Raw genomic sequence first — 19,245 nt, forward strand, 5'->3', positions numbered from 1 at the left:
CTAAGTGCGACTATAGACCGTAACAAAATACGCTGTAGTCTTGTTATCCTGCAGAGGGCGCTCAAACCCTTAAAACCCTAAACTTTTTTACAGTCTATATCCCATTCATTCAAATTAATAATTGCATTAGCTAATTAATGTACATGTTAGTTTATAAACAAATGCTCACAGGTGCAGCATTTGATTCTTAAAAGTGCTTGTAAATGTGGAAATTAACCTAAATGAACCAAAATTCTGTATATGAAATGTATTAATTTTCAAAGGGGCGGTTTTCCTAACAGAGCTTAAGTTTTGTCTTGTTTGAGCAGCACTAACTTAAAACAGCTTGCACTTAAATGGGACATTTCACAAGACTTTTTAAATATATAAAATAAATGTTTGGTATCCCCAAAGTATGTGAAGTTTAAGCTCAAAATATCATATAGATAATTTATTATAGCAGGTTAAAATTGCCACTTTTTAGGTGTGAGCAAAAATCTGCCATTTTTGGGTGTGTCCCTTAAAATGCAACTGAGCTGATCTCTGCACTAAATGACAGTGCAGTGGTTGGATAGTGCAGATTAAGGGGCGGAATTGTCCCCTTCTGACATCACAAGGGGAGCTAAATTTCAATGAGTAATTTTTTCACATGCTTGCAGAGAATGGTTTACCAAAACTAAGTAACTGGGTTGATTTTTTTTCACATGTTCTAGGTTGACAGAAGCACCGGGGACCCAATTATAGCACTTAAACAAAACAAAAAAAACATCAGATTTTCATTATATGTCCAATTTAAAATATATCAGTGCCAATGTTTTGTCTCAAGATGCACACCAGTTATGTTTTTGAAGGTCATGTTTGTAAAAAAACGACTTAAATGTCATTAAAAAAACTAATGCTTAGTCCTGGATTAATCTATACCCTGTCCTGGAAACTGCCCCAAAGAGTTAACAGTGTTTAAATGTTATGATACATAAAACTACATAATTAAAGAGAGTGTACTTTCGCTTTGACATGACTGCATGTAGCCTATAGTAAAATTTTACATTTAAAGTATCTGCATGTAATTATAATCTTGACCATATCCTTAACCCTAAACCCACCCCTAAATATAAACCCTCGCAGAACAGCACTTGTGCAAAATAAGTATAATGCATCAAAAGCTTTTTTTATGTAAGTGCAAAAGGGACACCTATAAAATCAACTGCACAAATTAAAATGAAGTATAAAATACAAAGCTGGCTATAGAAAACGTCACAAATTGCAAATGCACAATTCACATCAGAATGACACTATGTCCAACAAACAATTTTTATCTTTTCCTTTTTTTATTGTGTTTTTTCCCAAATGCATGACAAGACGACAGATTCATAAACAAGGCAAGAAAATAAATATGTAAGCTGTGATAAATCAAGTCAGTTTTGGGGCAGAATAAAAAACAGAACCAAACGCTAAAGATGCATTTCTAAAAACACTGAATGAATGTCAAAGCTGAAGACAGTACAGATTCTGCATTACAGAAATCCACATGACACAAATGAAAATAAATTAAAGCTGTAAAAAGGCAGTAAAAACGATCTGTCATTTTTCCATAATTGTCAACATCAAAGGGTGCTTTTTTGTAACAAAATGTTAAAATATGTACACTGACATCTTTACAATTGAAGGCACAGTCTCGGCATGTTCAAGCACAAACTCTTATCTAGCCCTTCTTTTAGAGCTATACTTTCATCTGTATTAAAAGTAAATTCAGCTTTCGGATAAAATAAGAACTAAGGGTCCACAAATGAGACGGCAATGTATCTAACCCCTTCTACTGTAGGCAGACCCTCGTGGTAATGAGTGAGGCGTCCTGGGTGCATGAGTGCCCACCCTTTCCTTGGAGCTGTAATCGAGCAGTTGTACCTCAAAAACCGGCAGCCGCCACCCTGAAAAGAAAAGTGGATGTCAGTAGAGTAGTAAACATTGTGCAAATTAGTAATAACAGTATAACCACTGCAGTATCTTGAGTTGTATGCCTAGAATTAGTCAAGGAGGTTGTATGATCCTTCAAAGTTTGATCAATTGTGCATAATGACATGTGCAACAAATGCATATAGGGTGTCAGACTCATAGATTTGCATCATTTAAAGTTCAGGCGCTCTTTTTAAAATATTTGAGTCAACCTCTGGTACAGCTTAAAATGCTAAAACTTATCAAATCCTATCAGAGGTCCAGCATGTCTTTGAAACACACCAGTGGCTTTGCTGTCATCAGTATTAAACATGTTACTCCTTGAACCCCAGAGACCCCCCAATAAAAAAATCCTATTTTAGTCCCTGCATACACATCAGGGTAATCTCCAATTCACCTAAGCCTGTGGGAGGAAACCAGAATACTAAGGCTGGTTTGGGGTAAACATGCAGAGGTAGCCAGGGCTCGAAGCGGGGACCTTCTTGCTACGAGGCAACAGTGCTACCCAATGTGCCGCCCCTACTTTTGAGGGTATTCATAATTGTATATTGTAATAACTGAAAGTTTAAAGGCTTAAAGGCAGGGTGCATGATATCTGAAAGCCAATGTTGATATTTGAAATCACCTAAGCAAACACGCCTTTTTTAAAAGACCCTCCCCACACATACGCAACAATGTCGGTTAGTAGACACGCACCATACTACTGATTGGCTACAAGTGTGTTTTGGTACTCGGCCCGACTCCCTTTTCCAAAGTGTTTTTCAAAAATCATGCACCCCGCCTTTAACATATTAACATAAAGAATTGACCACATATTTCAGTTTTAAACTATTTCATGAGGATTCGTGGCAGAGAAAAACATGTTTCTGGTGTAAATCTGTATGTTGTATGTTGCAGGTCAAGGCATGTTGTAGGTTCTGTTATAGTTTAACATGATCATTTTAGTGCTGTCAGGACATCTGCCTTTTACAAAGGTATAATCGTCTTTGTCCAAACCAGTATTACGAGAGTGCCAAACATTTTGCAAGATCTTTCATTTTCATTACAGTAACTATTTATCCACCTATGAACATCATTCTAATGTTTCTATTTTTGTTCAAGAAGGCACATTTTCTGTGTTTCATGAAATACAGTACTTCTAAATCCTTGTTGACAACAATAACAGTCAAGTATGTTAAAATGTTTAACTCACCCTGATAGTCAATCCCCACTTGATTGAGTGCTATATTGATAGTAAAAGTGGAGGCGTCGTGATGAGGTCTTAAAGAGGGCTGCTCATCAGGTTTATATCTAACCACAAATGCCAGATCGAATTGTGCCTGCAGTACACATAACAAAACACATTCAGATACATTGGATGTTAAGCAGGATTCATAGGTTTTTTTTTCAGCAGTACCCATTGGTCTAATTTATCAGTCTTGATTAAAAAGAAATCCAGATAATTTACTCACCCCCATGTCATCCAAAATGTTGATGGTTTTTTTGTTCAATCGAGAAGAAACTATGTTTTTTGAGGAAAACACCTCAGGACCTTTCCCATTTTAATGGACTTTACTGGACCCCAACACTTAACAGCCCCAATGCAGTTCAAAATTGCAGTTTCAACGCAGCTTCAAATTACTTTTAACTCTTTCCATGCCATTGACGAGTTATCTCGTCAATTAAGAGAAAACATTTGCATAAAAAATGTGTTCCTGATGAATTTTTTTGTTAATCTGTATCCACTAGATGGCGCACTTACCCAATTTATGAAAAAACTAAAGCCAAAACGTTATTTACTTATTTTAAACTCAGTGTATGTTTTGATAATTGTTCTGAATCTGATCTCTAACAAAATTCCTTTACAAAAATGGAATTATTTCAGCTTTTTTGCTAAATTTTTTTTTTTTTTTAAGAAACCTACTTATATTTAAGAGTTTATAAGCAGAGAAAAACGTTTTTCCCCCGTTTTGTTTGTTTGTTTGTCTATTGTTTGTTTGAAAGCAGAGGGTCTGTTCTTTCATTTGATATATTTGTATGTTTATATATTTTTAGAAGAAATTTTTCCTTGAAGGCTTTTTGTGAAACTTGTGAAAATCACAAAAAATGCTGGCAGGCAACTTTTCAAAAAATGGCTGGCAGGGAATGAGTTAATGATCCCAACTGAGGCATAAGGGTCTAACGATCGTCATTGCTTCACTTTGTGTCAGTTTACGTCAAGTGTGTGTTTAACATATGTGACGCATGACATTTCGACGTCCTTACGCAAATACAGCTAGTGCAAGACGAGAAGTTGTGGTTTAAAAGTGCTTATTTATTATTTTTATTGTTGAAAATGACTATCGTTTCGCTAGATAAGACCCTTATAGCTCGTTTGGGATCGTTTAGAGTCCTTTGAAGCTGAGTTGAAACTTTAATTTTAAACTGCTCTGAAACTGTGAACTGTTGGGGTCCACCAAAGTCATTAACTCTTTCCCCGTCATTGACGAGTTAACTCGTCAATTAAGAGAAAACACTTCCCTGCCAATGACGGGTTTTTCCGGCAATCCATGTTTTAGCTATTATCCACCAGGTGGTACTTTTACTGAGAGGTGATAAAAAGAAAACTAATGACGGTAGGATGAAACGTTTTTTGTTGTTGTTGTTTGAAAGCAGAGGGTCTATTCTTTCATTTGATATATTTTTGTTTTTATACTTAAAGAAGAACATTTTCTGGAAGGCATTACAACTTTTGTAAAAATCATGAAAAATGCTGGCGCTGTCTGGCAACTTTTTAAAGTTATCTGGCGGTGAATGAGTTAAAATTAGAAAAATCCTGCAGTGTCTTCCCCAAAAAACACAATTCCTCTCGACTAAACAAACAAAGACATAAACAACCTGGATGACATGGGGGTGAGTAATTTATCTGGATTTTATTTTTATGAAAGTGGAGATAATGTATTTTGACAGGTGATTGGAAAGAAATTACATCCTATCGGGTAAAAGCATGATTTGAATGATTAAAAACGCCAAGTAAATAAAATAATTTTTTATCTTAAAGGAACACGCCCACATTTTGGGAATTTAGCTTATTCACCGTATCCCCCAGAGTTAGATAAGTCCATACATACCTCTCTCATCTCCGTGCGTGCTGTAACTCTGTCTGACGCAGCCCCCGCTAGCTTAGCTTAGCACAAAGACTGGAAGTGGGTGGCTTTAGCTAGCATACTGCTCCCAATAAGTGACAAAATAACGCGATCATTTTCCTATTTATGTGTTGTGATTTGTATAGTCAAACCGTGTACAAATAACAAGGTGATATGAGACACAGCGATCTTTTAACAGTATACATACTGAGAACTATATTCTCTGAAGACGAAGCACTGCCGCATGGGCGGAGTGATTTGCACAATTCTGACCGAACTCTCTGCTCCTCACCAGGGGCTTCTCGTGTGCTGCGAGCAGATCACTCCGCCCATGCGGCAGTGCTTCGTCTTCAGAGAATATAGTTCTCAGTATGTATACTGTTAAAAGATCGCTGTGTCTCATATCACCTTGTTATTTGTACACGGTTTGACTATACAAATCACAACACATAAATAGGAAAATGATCGCGTTATTTTGTCACTTATTGGGAGCAGTATGCTAGCTAAAGCCACCCACTTCCAGTCTTTGTGCTAAGCTAAGCTAGCGGGGGCTGCGTCAGACAGAGTTACAGCACGCACGGAGATGAGAGAGGTATGTATGGACTTATCTAACTCTGGGGGATACGGTGAATAAGCTAAATTCCCAAAATGTGGGCGTGTTCCTTTAAAATCTTGAAAAATAAGCCGGATTCTCTGCACTCAAATGCTGGGGGTGTGCTCACTATGGGTGCTGAAAGTTTTTAGGTTTGCCAATGAAAATATAGATCCTATGTAAAATTAGGAAAAAAGAATATCTTAACACAAAATATAAGAAGTGCCCCATTACAAAAGACAGAGAAGTGCTTACCGTTGTTTGGTACCCAGGAAACATTTTCTCTGTAACTGGTGCTACATATTCCAACAAGAACTTTCGCCAATGTTTGTCATACTCCACCTGATTCATGTGAATATCAATTGTGGGGACATTTTCATATCCACCTTGGATCCTAGGATCCTAAATGCAAAAAAATTGCTTAAGAATATGTAACAATAAGACTGCTGAGAGGTGTAACATAGTTCATATATAAAGAAAAACACTACATACTGTATTTGCACCTCCTGACCACTGGCCAAAATGCTCCATCTCTTCAACAAAATGATTGCAAGCCACGTCAGTGAAGACAGGGAACCAGAAAACATCAGGGCATGGCTACACAAAGATTGAAAAAACAATATTATAACTATACAAGATACTTGCTTTATTAGTTTATTTTTGTTGCTTATTATTCATATCTAGGGTTAGGGATTTTCACAAACCCTGTACCCTAAAACCTTATAGTAAGTCCAAAACCTTTTTTTTGTGCTATAGAATAAATTATAAGATTTAAATCATGCAACTTGTTAAGGAGAAGTATTTTACAATTATAATTTACAGAAGATGAAATATAAAATGCAAAGAAATCCCCTAAACTTAAAGGTCCCATATTGTGTAAAAATTGTCTCAAAATTCAGGAGCCACATGATGACAAAAGTAAATAGAAAGATCAGTTAATGAGATCGGGCAAGTTTAGCGAGAAACCGATCAAGTCATTTAATGCAGTGATCGAACGAAACTGATCTGCGGCCGATTGATTGGAGCATCCCTAATCTTTATAATTTCGTATAATTTTCGTCCCTAATCGTTATAATTTCAATTGATGTTATTTATATACAAATGCAAAACAGTGATGGTGTGATTGGCAAGCAGTGTTGCCAGATTTTCCCGCACAATTGGGCTATTTTGAAAATACAGTTGCGGGAAAAATTTCGGAGCTGCGGGTTGCAGTTTTTTGGGCTAGTTTTATAAAGTGCCGCGGCCACGAAAATGTTTGTCTGTAGACTTAGAAAATGAACGTTCTTTATTTTCCTAATGTGCATTAAAGGAATAGTCTACTCATTTTCAATATTAAAATATGTTATTACCTTAACTAAGAATTGTTGATACATCCCTCTATCATCTGTGTGCGTGCACGTAAGCGCTGGAGCGCGCTGCGACGCTTCGATAGCATTTAGCTTAGCCCCATTCATTCAATGGTACCATTTAGAGATAAGGTTAGAAGTGACCAAACACATCAACGTTTTTCCTATTTAAGACGAGTAGTTATACGAGCAAGTTTGGTGGTACAAAATAAAACGTAGTGCTTTTCTAAGCGGATTTAAAAGAGGAACTATATTTTATGGCGTAATAGCACTTATGAGAGTACTTTGACTCGGCGCAGTAACACCCTCCCTCTCCCATTATGAGAGTGAGAAGGGGAGCGGACTTTTCAGGCAAGTCGAAGTACTCCCAAAAGTGCTATTACTCCATAAAATATAGTTCCTCTTTTAAATCCGCTTAGAAAAGCGCTACGTTTTATTTTGTACCACCAAACTTGCTCGTATAACTACTCGTCTTAAATAGGAAAAACGTTGATGTGTTTGGTCACTTCTAACTTTATCTCTAAATGGTACCATTGAATGAATGGGGCTAAGCTAAATGCTATCGAAGTGTCGCAGCGCGCTCCAGCGCTTACGTGCACGCACACAGATGATAGAGGGATGTATCAACAATTCTTAGTTAAGGTAATAACATTTTTTAATATTGAAAATGAGTAGACTATTCCTTTAAGATAATCTTAAGAAGTACTAAAGTAGATTTTTTTGTTTAGAACAGAATAGTGTGTGAAAATAGAGCACCTTAAGTACATTAAAAAAAATTTCATCTGCATGGAAAGTACATTAAAAGCAATAGTAAGAGTTTATTTTATAGCCTTTGTTGAAATCCTGGAGTTTTCAACTGTGATTGGACAAATGTAAAAATTGGGCTAGTTTTCATTCCTTTTGGGCGAGATTTAAGTTGTCATTGGACTGGAAATTTTTCTTGGACCTGGCAACCCTGTTGGCAAGTGACATTACAGACCAAGTAATCCATAATAACATTTGTTGACAACTATTTTCATTATGGAATATTATAGATCAGTTATTAATGCCCTAAAATTAACAAATGGCCAAGATAGTTTTCATCTTATAAACAATTTAGAAAATGCTTCATCTCAGTTTTGTTTGTGGGTGAATACTCACTGTTTCTATAAGATTGTCACTTAAAACCTTTGAGTAATTCTTATGGATGTATCTTTCCTCCCAGTCCTGGTCCAGGGAAGAGGTAAAAATACAAGACAAAACAAACAGTTAAGTTATAGAAACATAACAACCCCAATAAGGATCCTGTGTATAATATTAGAAAAAAAATGCTGTCTGAAATATTTTCATCTTACCAAAGGATTTTCAAAGATCTGCCAGAGATCGTTGTGTAAATGCTTTGTTTCGTAATTTTCAGTAGATAACACTCGGCCGAAAGTTTGCATATTTGTTACAAACATGAAGACACCCTGAAAACAAAAAAAAAGTATCAGCCAGTCTTACTGGGTCATTCTGAAAGCACAGTAACTGGTGCTTGATCTTGTTTCTGCATCACATAGGCAGAGTATTAGGAGGACTGGTTATTTAGTTATTATTACTGTATTTTTTAAAGTGTTTCTGACCTTATTTCGGAGGTTGGCGCAGAAGGCCATATCTGAGTCAAGTGATGCAGATTCAAACGGGTTAATATCCTTAAGGTCGGTCCTTAATACATCTGCTTTCACCAGGAAAATATGAGAGACATATGGCACATTCCACAAGCCCCTATGAAAGTTCAACAGAATCATCACATATCACATTTGATTTTTACATTTAATTCAAAACCTTCTTGATTTGGCATCAGTGAAATATACACACGATTTTAAGCGCTTGGGGATGTGAACCTTGACCTCAACCCCACCAAGCACCTTTAAACTGGAACAGAGATTGGGAGGCCTTCCCATCCACCATCAGTGCCTGATCTCACAAATGCTCTACTGCAGGGATGGGCAACTTCGGTCCTGGAGGGCCGGTGTCCTGCAGAGTTTAGCTCCAACCATAATTAAACCCACCTGAAGCAGCCAATTAAGGTCTTCCTAGGCTTACTAGAAACATTTAGGCAGGTGTGCTGAGGCAAGTTGGAGCTAAACTCTGCAGGACACCGGCCCTCCAGGACCGAAGTTGCCCATCCCTGCTCTACTGGATCCAAGGGCAAAAATTCCCACTCTTGGATCAACTCCACATTAATGCAAAGTCCTCGTTGGTGTAATGGTCAGGTGTCCCAATATTTCTGTCCATGCATTTTGATATGATTTCTCTGTTCTTTCACTGCTTCTCTAAGAAAAAAACTTACACTCTGCGTCCTTGAACTATGTCCACATAATCCTCAGACCTGGCGTAGTATCCATCTGCACTGAGCGCACCCCAAAAGTTTGTCCACAGTCGCCCAGGTTTGGTCATCATTGGAGCAATGAAAGGCCTGTATCCAATTAGAATTGACTAGAAGTTAATTCACCAAAGTAGTCCCAGCTCAAAACGACAATATACCGCTCAAATAAAAAACGTTTCTTTGTAAGCATTACTGTATACACACATGTTTGTATTAAATTTATGGGCAAGCCAACCTCTTTTGTGATAATTAGTATGTCTACATGCCGAACCTTCCTTTCAGATCAGTATATACACTCTCAGAAATAAAGGTACAAAAGTTGTCACTGGGACAGTACCCTTTCAAAAAGGTACACCTTTGTACCCAAAGAGTGCATATTAGTACTTTGAACTGCCAAAATGTACCTTTAAAGGTACATATTTGTACCTAAAAGGTACATATTAGGACCTTTTTTAAAGGGTACTGCCCCAGTGACAGCTTCGTACCTTTATTTTTGACAGTGTAGCCTACTTTTATTTCATTTATGAACCAAAAGATTACCATACTTATTTACTTACTTATTGAGCTCTATTAGGATTTTAAGTGCGTCTTCATTTTTTAAAACCACATCCGCATCTATGCTGAAGAAGTATTCACAGTCAATGTCATCGCGACACACATCACTGAAACAGAAACACAGGAAAAAAATGAATACAATATTCAAACAAGACGTTTGCTGGCATAGTCACATTAAATAGTTTGGAAAACTATTGTGTACAGGTTCACCAAAAGCAAACAAATACTTGAGTCACTGTCACTTGAACGGTTTCAGCCGTAACAACATAAACAAGCGGCTTTCGTGGAAAACATGTAACTTCCGGTAAACTCCGCTAAGAATAAATAACAACAAAGTCCTTTTAAAGTAGTTTATTTATATAACAAGCAAATAAACAACACATAGATTACCTAGGAAACCAAAACATTGTTATTTTCGACGAAGCATTTGTTTAAGAGTTAAGTTTAGCAACTAGTCAGAGCATTAAACAAACAGAAACCGGAGGTAAAGTTCTGACCAGACATGCACGTGTGTCAGATGAAACCATCTATAAATGAATGCACACTTACAATGCTATATTACGTGAGGTCACAGGATCAATATCCTCCACTGGTCCAATTAGCTTCACTCCCTGGTACTCCGATTCATGACCCTCAAGAAATTTTCGGACTTGTTCATCATGGTGCGGTTCCTGCCAAAGAAAATATTAAAATAAATCAAGTTCAGCTTTATTTTATATTATTTATTAAAGCTAAATCTATAAAGCAATCTGTAACTTTTTGGTTAAAAAATTATGGAGCAAATACATAAAAATCAAAACTCTCCATACCCTTTCTTCACAATAATAAAAATAATGACTTATAATTTCTGTTTCACAGTCTGATGGATTGCAGCCTTAAAGGGATAGTTCCCCCAAAAATGAAAATTCTGTCATCACTTTCATGTTATTTCAAACCTGTAGAGCTGCGCGATTCTGTTTTAAATGAGAATTACGATTCTATTGCTTAAACTTAAGATCACGATTCTCAAGAACTTTGTTCATTTTAAAGATGTAAAACCCCTGAACATTAGTTTAACATTAGTTTTTAAAGGTGCAAAGAATTATGCTTCTGAAAGTTCAGATAAGATAATCTTTAAATTCAGTTAATGTTAATTGTAGAGTGATTATGTATTCATTTTATTTAAAGAAACTTAAAAATATACATTTTAAGTAGACATGGATTAACATTACTTTATGGTAATGAGCTATGACGCGGTTCGGCGGCAACCAATCGGAAAGGTGGAAACCTCCACTTGAGAGGATTACATGCATTTGAGGGCAGCGTGAACGTCCATCGGGTGAAGACATCTACATGCACGCTTAATCTTCACGCCCACTACACTTGGGCCAAATACAGGAAAACGTAATGTAAGCAGTCAAGTGGTCAAGTGCAAATGTGGTTATTTGGATGCAGCCAATGTTTCCCTCTGTGCTAAAACCCCTTTCAAAAGGGATAACATCCGGAATGAGATCCTCTTTTTTGTACTAAAACAATGTCAGGGTTCTTGTCAGACGTACCTGCGCATTGCTCTGCCTCATTTATTCTCTTTAGTTTCTGTTTCTTTCTGTCTAACTTCTCGGCGAAAGCATTCGCTGTACCAGTGGAGCGAACACGAGCAGATCTGGCTGCGCAATAATAAATGTGACGTCTTTTGATACCATTAGCACATTTTTATCTTTTTTTCAATTCACTTAAATAAAAATATAAATGCTATTCCTCTACAGCGATCCTGCAGTTAACAATAAACATCAGATGAACAATAAATATCATCTAGGCAGACAGCATTCATGAATTATAAAAGATCCATCTGAACAATCTTGCTTTCATCTGCCTTTTGTCAAACAACAATGAAGACCAAACTTATGAAAAGAGGATAATATGGTATTGAGCAGGCTACATTGTATTTACCAGGACATGGGATAATAGTGCTTGATAATAATCTGGGTGTATTCATAGATGATTTAACTGCACAGAACATAAAAGCATGTGCAAATATTTTCAGAGGAGATTTCACATCAAGATTTTATATTTATGACTGCAGATGCAGCATTCATGAAATGTATGTCAGTGTAATCTAAACTCTTACTGTATGCCAATAGGACAGATTTTAAGCAGTCAATAGAAACACAGCACATCTGTAACATAATATCTCACCTGGTTATAAATGAATAATTTGAGCCGATTTTTGGGGTATTTGAGATTGAGCAAGCGCTCGAAGAACACGGTGAGGAACGGGGTTGGTTGTTGAATGAAGACCCCGATGACCACCACAGGATATTCACTTTCCTGCAGACAAGCCGCAAAACACATTTAAAACAGATTTCTTTACAATTTCCAGCTGTAATATTGTTCAACTGAAGCTTAAATAAAGTTAACACTGTTCAACAAAACACGGCACTTTAGTTTTTTTTACTCAACGTCATTTTTCATTGTCAGATGTCATGTATATTGTACATTAGGTATTTATTTATCCAGATTTATTTTGACTAAATTAGAGAAAACAAATTCTCTTTATAGAGTCCCATCAGGCATTTCCTGAAGTAGTAAAAAGAGCCCACCTGGAGTCCAGAAAGAGGCCGCAGGTCCTCGTTACAGATTGTACAACCAGTTTCAAAAGTCCACACATTTGGAATATAGTTGCCTAGATAGTTTATCTGGAGCTGAAAGAGTAATAAAAATATGATATTGAATAAAACTAGCTGTAGATATAGTACTATCCATGCTGTATAGATGGTTTTTGTATCAAAATAGTACTTTGGTGGGTCCGTTTCCGTGAATTACAACAGGTAGTGTGTCATAAAGCACATTTCTGGCTCGTACACGTCCATCTTCAAACTTCAGCACAACCTCATCTATTCATGCAGTTCAAAAAAGGAAGATGAATATTCTGTGTATGTTAGTAATGCCCATAAACCCTGTTTGAATGTAAATGACGGGTTAAAGACCACAAATATCAAAACAGCCCATGAGGAGAGTTTTTTTAAGATACAATTTCCTACACAAATGTTTGGGTGTATCTCTCTTGGTTAACTGTAATGGATACTTTTGAACTAAAAGCAGAACAGACTAGTTAAAAAAAGTTTAAAGAGTGAACTTGTAAAAAGCTGAGGTAAGCTTTATTACAGACAACAGAAGTCATACCAAGTCTTTTAAGGCTATCTGTTGACTTAGTGGTCATTATCCAGAAAAAAAGATGGTATAAATATACAATATTGTTTTTGATATGAGAAGCATGCTTTGTAACATCATCAAAAATGTCAAAGGCAAACATAACACAATTTTTCATATTTTAAATAAACATATAAAATAACAAATCCCATACTGAGTCCATAGTGACTGCCCCAATCCCCAAAATCTTCCTAATTCACATAAAAGACACTGAAAATTAAACTGTAGCTTTAAATATACCATTCATTTACTAAACACTGTATAATTAAAAAATAATAATAAATACTTGGAATCCCAAAGGTTTTTAAAATAAATCCTTTGAAATTTGAACACAAATTGAGCTCAAATATTTAACTTTAAATATTTAAATATTTTACATATTTTACAATACACTTTTGCACCAAAAAAAATCAAATGGGGTGTTAAATTTAATGTATTAAAGTAAAAATTGCGTAGGTCAAGATTCACTAGGTAAGTTATGGACAGAAGCGCAGAACAATACAGTTAGTATTTTATTACATTAGCTTGCAAGCCCTTGTAGTGGTATTTAATTAAAATATTTACTTTATGGTGCTATAATACCCATACTTGACAAAAAGTAAACTGTTTTCTTTAAACTAAATTATAGCTGAAGTGCTGTGCACCTGGACTATAACATCCTGTTGGGATTGTGTACGTGTGCGGAGGCACATCTCAGCTAGCTCTAAAATTCCAGCCTCACAAATCATTACAGAGAACTGAAAAACTCATTCTCTATTCACAATCTGGCTGTATGCCAACGTAACAGCTGCCAGACGAGCAGAAAACTTTTAAAGCCAAGAGATTCAGCTCCTATGAAATAAATTCATATTTTACCCTCGGCCAAGCAATTCATTAAGCATTCCTTATTAAGCAGAACTTTCAAAGAGAGTTAAATTTTCCCAGCAGGTATTACAAGAGAGGGGAAGAATAAAAACGCTGATGCTAGCGATATCTGACTTCTTGAAGACTTGAAAGAGCTTTTATATGAGCTGCTTTAACAGTAAGGGGGACGTTTACACAACAACGATTACAACCGTAAATGGGAAAGATTTTAGGGGGTTTTGCTGTTAGTTTACACAATGACGACGTTTTCGGGTCCTGAAAATGCAAACATTTAAATATAAGTTTCAAATTATAATTTTTTTGGTTAAAATGCCTTGTCGTCTTAGTGTAACTACATAAATGCAGACATGTGATATCGGTGTGTTAATTAATGCCTAATTCGGTATAATTTAGGCACACGCGGGTATACCCAAAACAACAATGAATGCCTACAGGACTGCATTTGTGCTACAAATTTTTCATATTAGTGCAATAAATACGGCAAAATTCAATTCTGCGTGCATATGATACGCCAGTGCTTCCCGTTGACTTTAATAAGGCGCATCTTTTTATGTATTGGTTTCTCAATTTTGTTTTGTTTTTTTGTCATTGTCGCTTGGGTTTGGGTTACATTTGGGATTTGGGTTGGGCTGTCATTTAAAGGTAGGGTATCACATTTTGAAAAATGCTAACGGTAGCCGACTAGCAATGAAATCACGATCCCACACTCCATTTAAATCGTCATCCAAAGTCTCGCCTCTTTCAAAACACATGTACACGCACAGATCAGACGGTCACATCTCATGTCTCATTCATCAGTCAGAAAACTTTGCAGTGAATAACATTACCAAAATAACCAACATAACCAACGTGTTTACATCAGAATTAGTTAAAGCACACTTTCGGTTGTGTAGACGTGGTAACTATATCGTTACGCTAATTCGTAACAAACACAATGTTTCATCAAAGTAGAATATCTGAATCCATCTCAATACAAACATATCGCGTACCTATCTTACCAAAATAAACAGTACAACGACCCTTTCAGATCCTTTGCCTCATGCAGCTGTTTGCATCTGGTGCTAAAGCAGTAAAGTTACCGATGTTAATTTGGGTTTTTGCTATTTGCTGATCCAGGCAGTTTTTGCTGTTGTTGGTTTTAAACATGTCTTTCGTTTTGTGGGTCCTGTGCCATTCCCCCTCTGTTTACAGACAGGAGGGCACGTGAACGAGCCGATGACGTATGGTGTCTGCGTGAACAGGCTGCGCAGTGGCATTCAAATTACGCTTACGGATGAGGGACAAAAATGGTAACGTCCGTTCGGACCGAGATCTATGATTGGTTGAAAATGTTTTGGTCCTACGCCTTTCACAGATTGCATACATTTCAACAAATACATTTAAACAACTTAACACAGTGATTGCTATCAGGATATGAGGAGACTTTTAACCAGCATAACTAAAAATGTTTCTGGATCAAATCAGATACCCTGCCTTTAATATATAGGTTTCTCCATGTTTTTGTCTATTTTTATACCATGGTCGTTTTGAGTCAGGGGTTAGATTGGGGTTTGGGTTAGGACGTCATTTTATGTAACAAAAAGTTGATCTAACTCAAAACCCAAGCGACAATAGTAAAAAAAAACAGAAAAACAAGAAACCAATACATAAAATGAAACAAAAAGATTAGCTGTATTAAGTGAATGGGAATGACTGGTGTATCATATGCATGCAAAATTGAAATTTGGTGTATGTATTGAATGACTTTTCATGATTCACGCGTTTACATGCATACTTTTCTCCTGCTGATCGGATCACAGTACACCACCCCCTTCAAAACGATCCAAATTTGCATCCGATCGTCCTCAATCGTCTTGATTAAGGTGTTTACATGAAGGCTTTTCAATACAATTGAGCCATCAATACCATTACAAATGGATTATTTGGTTGCATGTAAACGTACCTACTGTGTGCTATTTATACACATTTCATGAGAATATGCTGGTTTTTCACTACATCACTGTCATGTAAACAAAGCCTTAACTCTTTCCCCGCCATTGATCAAAATGCTTCCGTGCCAATGACGACTTTTTACAGCAATCCATATTTCCGCTATTATCAACAAGGTGGCGCTCTTACCCAACTTATAAAACACTAAAGCATCCACAGTTTTAAAAACAGTAAAAACTAAAATCTGATGGGAAAGAGTTAATGTATATATTTACAAAAAGCAGGCTTTAAAAGTAAAGAATTGTGCACTTACCAAGGGCTCCGTGAAGATTTTGGAACAATCTACACTTGCTGTCCAAAGTTATATTTATAGATTTCTAAAGTGGAAATGATGGAAGAAAATGTCAAAATGAAGTGTAAATATATTTCATTTATCATAAAACAGAGCAATAAAGTGAAAACACATTATGCTTTGAAGAAAGATCTATGGAAAAACACTCACTCTTTTGTCTGGGTTGATGTATATCTTGGTGTAAAAGAGTTGGTCACTGTCATTATCTTCTCCTGACCAGTCAGAGAGCATCTCTTTAAGATTGGGTGCATAGCCAATAAATCCTAGAAATAAACCAGCCAAGTGTTAAAATGGAAACATTTGAAACAAATGGACACAGGGCTCGTTGTCATCTGGTTTATGTATGTAAACAAGTCAATTAAACTGATGATTTAACTGTTAGCTATACAGTATGCTTTTCTGAATGTCCACAGAGCATAAAGACAGACATTTCCTGATTTTATTTACAGCTGTTAGCCTCTTACATCACCTCATAAATATTGTTTCTGTTTCCAGAAGATTCTATGAAAGACTGTGACTGTGAAACAGGACATAAGAAAATGTTGATTCAACAACTAAGGCTTTATACCCAGCAGCACTACTTCCTGAACTTCAGCCAGCTCCTTGTTACCTGTCTGCCATTATTGGACAAACTGATTAATCCAGGTGTGCCTGACCTCAATAGTCACAACAACAATAATCAGACACACCTGGATTAATCAGTTTGTCCAATAATGGCAGACAGGAAACAAGGAGCTGGCTGAAGTTCAGGAACTTTAAGAACGATACTTTGACCCTTGCTGACTTAAATAATGTGCAATTCAAAGACATAAAAACAGATGATTTAAGAAGACATCTGTCACTACTTCAGCATCTTCCAACTTTTATCTCACTGGAAACTTCTCACACAAAAGAATGCAAGCTAATCCAAGTTATCTAACCTCCTGCTCCGAGAAACCTTTTCCCTTCCCTGACGTGAGGATGTTTGTCTTCCAGGTGGCGGTCTGGCCAGACAAGAGTTTCAGAAGAGAAGACGACTTTGTGTCTGGTCTGCTGAAACTTCTTCAGTAGTTCTTTTGGACCCGAAGAAAAGATTACATCATAGCTGTGAAAACCCAAAACATATCATGTCCATGATCAAAACTCTTGACTCTCCAAAATGTAATAACTTGCTGGAATGATAAAAGAGATACGTACCTATCCACAAACAGTATGATTTTGTTGTCCTCTGTTATCTCCTCTAAAGCAAGCTTCAGCAGACGCACTTTCTGCCCTCCACCTGGAGGAGACATGTAATCTCCACCTTTCCATTCTTCACCTTTCCCAAGTACCTAAAAATATATTTTTTTAAAAGTTAATGTGAATTTATCCTAATTTTTATTGCTTTTAAAACTTAATGTGACTTTATAAAAACCCGTTGTTCAAACAGGATGGTTTTTTATTACTTAAAGAGTAAAACATTCTACGGAAATGTCAATTTTTCTGAAACATTACACTTTTATATATATTTTAAAATGAAGCAATATGTTATTTGAACAATTACACCTTCTTGAGCCATCAATGTAGCAATATTTGATTTGTGTTAATTAATTAGAATTCCAAGCACCACAGAAGTGCTCGTCCCCACAGTCATGTACAGAGCGAAAATGCTTTATTTTGAGATACTTTTTAGGAATTTGACTAAATAGCCATTTATTTTTGACAATAGGTAACTAATTTACCTTAACAGTGTAATTAAAGTGTCGTGAAGATCTCATGAAGCGTCTGAATCCATCAGACTCCTCTGTGGCTACAGTCAGCACTAGAAGGTCTCCTGAAAGAAAGAAGAAAAAAACACAAGATGAAGTAGATGTTTGTCAAACAACATCCCATCTCCTCTGCCTACGTGCTGGGACAACACACTCTTATGGGCCTTACACGCCGTATTCCTTCCTCTCCTCAGAGGACCACAGAGGAAATATTCAATGAACAGCTGGAATATTAAATACCCCTGGGCCGTTTCAAGTTGGTGAAAAAAAGGTTTCTTCCTGTGATGGTGATATGCAGATGCATTATTATCTAAACACGATTTTTCAAAGCTACTCCTTGAAAACTGATAGGAATCTTGGTTTTGTTTAGAAAACTTCTGCGTGGCAGTGTTACAATGTAACAAATGTTAGGCATGTTGAACGCATGTTACTCTCCTATACAGCTAACATTTTTACAAACTTGACCATTAAGTAACTTTTGCAATGAATCGCGCTGTTTTGTAGCTATTCATCTTTTTAAACTCGAGATGTGTTCGTGAAGTTATTTCACGCTTGACCTGTAATGATATCTGCACGAGCGGTCCACGTCAGCGGTATACAGCTAACTGTTACTTAATGCTCGACTAACTGTGTGAAATGCATTTGATAGGCCTATATAACGCTTAGATGACGGATCGTCGTAACATTGCAGTAGTGTATCGCATTATCACGTACAGCAGATGCGTGATTTGTTAAGATGTAGGCTGAAATTATTCCCTTACCCTCGGGGATCGAGTCCTGCTGGTTACAGTAAAGCGAAGTGAAAAACGCGAACAAACACACAGTTAGGATTAAAACGGCTCCTCTCATGTTTGATCCGCTATTCTTCTGTCCTCTACAATAAAGGCGACTGATGAAAAACTGGTTTTATAGAGAGAAAGTTAGTTGTAAATCCCGTTGAACACCTCCAGCCCACTTCTGCATTAACCCCGCCCTTCGACTTTCTCCCCAGCAGCACAACCCGAACCAGGACCAAACCACTAATTTTTATAAATTGTTTGTTTCAAAAAACTTACTTTGCGTTTTCTCTGCTATTAAAACTAAAAAAGGAAAGAAGACTGACAATTTATTTAAAAAAGTGCCTATCTGAATAAATCTCATTTAGAATTTGCTAGATTTAACGTTTAAACAAAGTTGAGGTTCCCACGCATGCACCATGACTTGTGGATTGTGCTATGAACATCCCAGATGTAGGCTACCATACATTTAAACATACTATATGGCTGCAAAACATTTTTGCACACATAATATATAAACAGTCACAGAACA

At 36.6% G+C, this 19,245-nt stretch overlaps 1 protein-coding gene across 1 annotated transcript; it reads right to left on the minus strand.

Annotated features, from left to right (window-relative positions):
* Positions 1-1,285: 1,285 nt before the first annotated feature.
* plod1a (procollagen-lysine, 2-oxoglutarate 5-dioxygenase 1a) lies at positions 1,286-18,914 on the minus strand. The gene is made up of 19 exons (XM_073867481.1): positions 18,699-18,914; positions 17,911-18,002; positions 17,387-17,520; positions 17,131-17,294; positions 16,361-16,473; positions 16,172-16,235; positions 12,652-12,749; positions 12,456-12,557; positions 12,052-12,183; positions 10,426-10,547; positions 9,879-9,983; positions 9,286-9,411; positions 8,576-8,717; positions 8,309-8,422; positions 8,115-8,180; positions 6,121-6,225; positions 5,884-6,030; positions 3,122-3,251; positions 1,286-1,903 (listed from the first exon to the last, which is right to left on the minus strand). The coding sequence occupies exons 1-19, from the start codon at positions 18,784-18,786 to the stop codon at positions 1,752-1,754; spliced, it is 2,196 nt and encodes a 731-aa protein (XP_073723582.1). The 5' UTR covers positions 18,787-18,914; the 3' UTR covers positions 1,286-1,751.
* Positions 18,915-19,245: the final 331 nt, after the last annotated feature.

This window comes from Misgurnus anguillicaudatus, chromosome 5 (assembly GCF_027580225.2).
Source record: "Misgurnus anguillicaudatus chromosome 5, ASM2758022v2, whole genome shotgun sequence".
NCBI lineage: Eukaryota > Metazoa > Chordata > Actinopteri > Cypriniformes > Cobitidae > Misgurnus > Misgurnus anguillicaudatus.

What these genes read in the sequence shown, in the direction of transcription:
- plod1a (XM_073867481.1), bottom strand. Translation starts at nt 18,786, where the DNA reads ATGAGAGGAGCCGTTTTAATCCTAACTGTGTGTTTGTTCGCGTTTTTC. An exon ending in AAGGTTTCTCGGAGCAGGAG is followed by an intron (nt 16,474 to 17,130) that starts GTTAGATAACTT and finishes GTTTATTTCTAG; the next exon opens with GATTTATTGGCTATGCACCC. An exon ending in ACGGAAACGGACCCACCAAA is followed by an intron (nt 12,558 to 12,651) that starts GTACTATTTTGA and finishes TTACTCTTTCAG; the next exon opens with CTCCAGATAAACTATCTAGG.